Here is a 6,000-nt window from a genome sequence, read left to right as displayed (position 1 = left end):
TGGACATTGTTTTAAGCCTACAGAAATGAAATAGAATTAACATCATGCAGTATTTGTCAGGTCTCATTAACATAGGCTACTACTGATATTCATTACCATAGCTGAAACTGGATGTCAACCTAGGAAGCTCTAAATGTAGAATCTACAACATATAGACTAAAATAAAAGCATTTAATCAGTAAAGAAGGGTATGTAGGGAGGAATAGTATGTTCAAGTTAAAAAACAGTGCAATTCAGAAGAGCTTTTCTTTTTCTTCATGTGGTTGGAAATACCATTGCCACATGTGTACCTTTTAGTAGATTTGTGAACAATTAATGGCTAAATCTAATCCATTAGTTAATTTATTTCTATAAGGCAACTACAATACAACAGTTAAATGTTCATAGTTGTTTACTATTAATTTGCTTTAGTGCACTGCCATTATAGGCATTTAACTGTTCTTATTTAGCTGGTAGATTATGCTTAACAATTTTAACACTGCTGCAGTAACAGCAACTGTAAATTCTAACTTGAGATGTGCAGGACTATCTGAAATCTCAGTGCTTAAGGGCTTGCTTTCTTTCAGAAATTAGACTTTTTTTTCCTACATCTAATAAATGCTGTTGCAGCAGTGTTTGTGTGGAGCAACAGTGACATCCAGTAGTCACATGTGCAATCTTATAGATGTTTCTTCTCTGGGAATATCCCTTGTTTCTTGTTGTAAGACGTTAGTCTAACCCAAGTTTGAAATCCCTCTTTCTCTCTCTCGTCCACTCTTAATTCTAATGGTATGGGTTTGGTGAACAATTTGTAATAGAGAAATAATTTCCTTATTACTATTGCTCTGCATCTCATTGTTACTCTAACAGCTGCCCTCTCCCACATTTCACATACCTTGTACTTCCATGTTTTTAAACCTTTCTATGACTGCCTAATCCTGTTATAAAAAGTAAAATACTCTGTGAGTGAGAGAAGGGAGATTAAAACAAACAAAAATAAACCCAAACAAACAAAAAGTGTTTGGATTAACAGTCCTTACAACTTCTGCACGTGATTTTACAGCAGTGTTTCAGAAATTCTTAATGGCAGTGCCCAAAACCCAAGATAATTGCTATCTATGCATATGTCATTTTGATGATCAGTTAACGAGAAATAAGACTTGTTGAGACTAAATTAGGTGCTTGAAAAAATAAATTAAGTCCAACATACAATTAGGACATCCTCAAGAAGAATGAATAAAATTAGGAATCTGGTTATTAAAAAAAATGAAAACATCTAGTAAAGCTATGTTGCATATTCCTTTCATTCAGCTGTTGGGCAGGGATTGCCAATAGAAGTTTGTAGGATCCTACTGCATGCACAACTCAAATGACATTAAGTAATGGATTGTATCCATCTAGATAATTCTTGCAAATTAATATTAAATTTAAAGGCAGTAATATTATAAAGCAGTGTATTTGATCCTTGGGTGGCATCGTGGAACTTCAGCGTCTAGCAACTGGTGAACCGGATCGTGATCCAGGTCGGGAGCCAGATCCTCCCTGTGGAATGAAATATAAAATCGATTTTACTAGAAAAATATTATACTTTTTAGTGTATATATAAACATTGTGAAAGCTCAGGTTATAGTCTTAAACTGTTAATATATAAAAATAATATATAACATATTGCTTTCAGTGATTATGTTTCATTACCTAATTTGGACGACTTTCAAAGTATTGAACCATTAAATTCATTAAGTGTATGAACTTCCATTGTTGTTTCAAAAGTACAGTCACTTTTCACAATTGACTTTTCAGGTTCAGTGAATTGGTTCTGATTAAGCACCTCTTACACAGACTGATGGAATAATTCATTTCCAGTGTCTGGGGTCCTTAAATAAGTTTTAAAGGCTTAAATAAGGCTTACATTCATTTATTTTCCTGGACGCATCACAGAAATTGAGATCACTGATAAGAACAGTAACAAAAGCAAACTGTCTATGGCTATTCCTGCAATTTGCAGGTGTGCAAGCTTTTTAAAAATTATAACACGTGCACAGATTCTGTGAGTAACCTAAAATCAATGAGTCCTGAAGTATGAACATTTACATCTGCAACATTCCCAGGGGCCATATGTTAACATTGCAGTGATTAGTCTTTTTACAGTGGCAAGCTCATATGTTGATACTTGCAAAATCAAGGTAAAAATTCAGCTCAAGCTGAAAAATCTGGCTTTTCAAAATATAATTAGAAAATAACAACAAAGAATACAAAAAATTTCCAAATAGGAGTAACAGAATCTTAAACTAATCTAATAATTTGCACACAGTTATAACTTAGTAAACAATTTATGCTACTTTAACATGAATAACTGTGGGATGTGGTTGAGGCAATTGGACTCAACTGCAAATTACTTTAGAAAAATCCTAAATGCACTGTGCCCTTGGAGTAGGAAAATTGACAGAGGACAAAATTCAGGCCTTAATTTTTGATCAGCTGAGACTTTGTGATTGGGCCAGTCAAGTCATGGCCTGAAATTAATTAAATAAGGTCTTATATTAAGACTGAATAAAATGGGCAAGGAAATAGACAAGGGGAGTTTTGAAAAATGGTAATACTTTGTTGTTCTTTATCAACTCTCAACACAGTAAGTTTACTACAAGTTAAAATGGCTTCCAATGACCATTAGAAAGGTAGAGCAGGAAATGTATGGGGTCACAATCTTGGTAATAATTTTAAAAATCCTGATATATGCTTATCACCATAAAACAAGATTGCTTAAATTGAAGCAAAGCAGAATATGAAATGTACCAACTGTGCAGAATGGATAAACTTTACCAATATTTTGGAAAGCCTTTCTTTTGTAGGATATAATTACAAAACAACAGATTTGTTAACTATAGGCCTGGTAAAGCAACCGCAGATATAGCATATTGCTGGTTAATCTGATAGGGAAAATCAACCGTCTATTACAGCAATAGTGACAGAACGTCTAGATTTGTGTATTTTTAGTAAATCCAATTATGAAATATAATTTATATGTTTCTGTGGTTGCATTTTGCATTAAAGTAATTTCTTTAACTGTTACAGAAACTACTATAAAAATTGTGGAAACATTTTCAAGTGCTTATATTATTCTTAGCTAGTTAGTTAGCTAATACATTTTCTGACATCTAACTTTTTCTTAAACAACCCAGTCAAGAAATCAGTAAATTTCTACTTGTACTTGAGTTGTGAATTTGGAATACAAAACATTAAACACAGGTTTGTTCTATACTTGCAGAATACCTCCTCTCTTTAATTTGTGTCTCTTTGTAGTAGAGAAGTCTGTCTCTAACGAGAAATGGTGGAAATATTTTACCCACATTGCTAAGATTTTCACAAAACAAATTGACCAATATATAGTTTCCCACTACATCTCCCCTATGATGTAGTTAAGACCAACTTTCACCAGTGAAGCAAATTTTATTGATCCATGGGATGATTTCTAAGGTAAGTTTTACTGTATCTGTTGCTAGATATCAAATAGGACCTTGTTACATAGTAATTTCAGGCAGCTTACCCACTGGATTGTCCACATATTAACTAACACCTTTAAGTGGTTTTAAGAACTCATGTGGCTCAAAGGTACGCCATTCCAGGGCAGGATTATATCTGATCTACACTACCCAGCTCCTGTTGCATTTAGGTGTGGCCACTCCGCACAGATGTGCCACCCAATATGAAGTCCTCCAGTATTCCAGGATCTCTCACACCCCTGCCTGTACAGCAGAGATAGAAACCTGTCCTGACTCACCACCCCCCTAGTGGCAATTCACAGCTATAGCTCCTAGACCTGTCCTGCTCACCAGGCCTCTAGGCTAGGGACAGACATTCAAAAAGGCTGAGTCTGAATTGATCCAATTTTTTTAGGTTAGTCTAACCTGGCTAGGCTAAATCAGTTTTGTAACTCGACAGACATCCCAAAGCCCATATTTGAATATGTCACTTATACTAGGCAGATTAAGCGATTTTATGTTTTCTTTCTATTTCTGGACACAGCTTTTATTTATTGTATGTTTACTTGTGCTTTACCAGTTTAAAGATTTTGGAAAGAGTCCCCTGGCCATCATGATATGATCCCTTATGTCCCTTGTGAGCAGATTTATGCTCATAGAATTTGCCACTTCCTCCATAGCCTGGCTTGTGTCCTTCACCTCCCTGGAAAGAGAGATCACAGATATCTCAGGCTTGTTACACCAATCATCTTCACTTATGACTGCTTGCAAATTAGCCAATAATTTGAAAGTATAAGAGAAAAATAAACCCCTAGTAAACAATGATAAAAAATAATTACAATGTTATCTTGTCTTTTACAAATCTGAGTATCAAACTTTGGTCTGCAATAGAGAAATCCATAAACAAAAAAAGATAGCTGTACTGTCAAATGCAGAATGTGAATGGAAAATGGGACAAGAAGCAAGTGAAGAATGGTTTTCAACTGTAGGTCTTGAAAAAGAAATCCATTAAGATGAAAATATTTATCCCCTTGAAAGAGTCATAGTGGATGAGAGCAAAAAATCTCTGTCATTACTGAGATTACTTTCAGGACAAATAACAGTATATAAAACAGACATTCCATTTGAAAATGTTTCTAAATACTTACCCTTTAGTGTATTATCCAGGTTGGAAGTGCATGGGCAAAAAGAAATAAAATAAAAATTGCCAGTTAAAAAGGTACAATTTTAATGATAAGGTAAATTGCCCAGGAATGATATGTAGTATTAGAATAGGGTTGTTCAATGTCCCTTTATGCAACTGGTGGCACCTTGCCACCAACCTCTTGTTGAATATGTTTCAATGGTATAAATGTAACCCTCTGTTTCAAGCATAAGTACAATTTATTTTTTTTTATTTTTTTTTATTTTTTTTTTACTTTTGGAAAACATCATTTTGGATGATTTGGTTTTTTAAATTTAATTTAAATTCTTCTCGGTGCAAGCTCCTCTTTTTTTTGCCCTGGAAGAACTGTTTTCAGGAATAAAAGAATAACTCCTTGTCCATGCCTCACTGGTTTCTCCCCCTAATCTTAAGTGCCAAATTTGTTTTGGATTCACCGAAATGACCTTTATGTTGCTAAACAAAGTAAAATTAATATAGTTACAGAGCTCCATAGACACAATATGACAGCAATCAAACATGTTTACAAAGAAAGTAAAAGAGATTATTTTATCTTATTTGTACAGAAGAAATGCTGTGAAAATGACCTAATTTTAAAATTATTATAAATCCAGAGAAATCACCTTTATTTTAAAATTCTTTACATTTTATTAAATACCATGCTCAGTAGAGCCTTTTTCGTAGAAGAGACAAGAAGGTAATCAATTAAAATGAATGGCAGAACATTAGTCAGCTTCAGTAGAAAATTACAGAACCCTTTATTCATTCCACCTTTTTGTGGTGTCTATGGGTGAGTCAATTGTAGAGCTGGTTCTTTAGCCATTCAGAACTCAAATGGGCTTCAAAGAAACTCACACAAACTGAACAACTGCCAAACCTAGCTTTAACGTTTATACAAAAAGGAGAGAGCAAATGAAATACTGAGCAACTGGGAAGCCCAGGGCTCTGCTACTAAAGCTATTGGTATTTCTCCTGATTCCCTAGTCCCATCACCGTTTGCCCAGTTCTGTGTGCCTTGGAGCCTCCATCAACTCTTATTGAAGTCAGCTAATATGGATTTGCAAGAAAGGCTGAACATCCTTTCATCTGATGCTCAGCACCTCTCAGGGTTTTGTTCCTAGCAAAAGAGCAGCACGTGTGAGAAAATGGGGTGGTGTAATAGCTATATGAAATATTTGTCCAACAGAGGGCAATAGTCAGCAAAAGAATTGTTTCTGGTTTGTAATAGGCTGTTGCAAATAATGGCCTTTATGCTGCAAGGCCCTTAGCTTCCATGGACTTCATTATGGGAGCTGAGGATTATTCTGTTAACATTTATATTAAGAAAAAAAGTCCATTGAATATTGACTTTAAGGGGAGTTTTATCTCAAGTTGAGCTAC

At 34.6% G+C, this 6,000-nt stretch overlaps 1 protein-coding gene across 5 annotated transcripts in view; it reads right to left on the bottom strand.

The window, feature by feature from the left end:
* Window positions 1-774: 774 nt before the first annotated feature.
* MBP (myelin basic protein) overlaps window positions 775-6,000 on the bottom strand; it is a 189,997-nt gene continuing 184,771 nt past the window's right edge. For all 5 annotated transcript variants that reach the window (XM_090039550.1, XM_090039546.1, XM_090039551.1 and 2 more), the window contains 2 exons: window positions 4,036-4,161; window positions 775-1,521 (listed from right to left, as the gene is read on the bottom strand). In XM_090039550.1, coding sequence (XP_089895676.1) covers window positions 1,465-1,521; window positions 4,036-4,161 — 183 coding nt within the window. In that variant the 3' untranslated portion in view covers window positions 775-1,464. The remainder of the gene's footprint in view (window positions 1,522-4,035; window positions 4,162-6,000) is intronic.

Source organism: Crocodylus siamensis, chromosome 3, assembly GCF_052110815.1.
Source record: "Crocodylus siamensis isolate JL-2025a chromosome 3, ASM5211081v1, whole genome shotgun sequence".
NCBI classification, from domain to species: domain Eukaryota; kingdom Metazoa; phylum Chordata; order Crocodylia; family Crocodylidae; genus Crocodylus; species Crocodylus siamensis.
The sequence above is the reverse complement of the archived record's forward strand: the minus strand, read 5'-3'. Positions and strand labels throughout refer to the sequence as shown.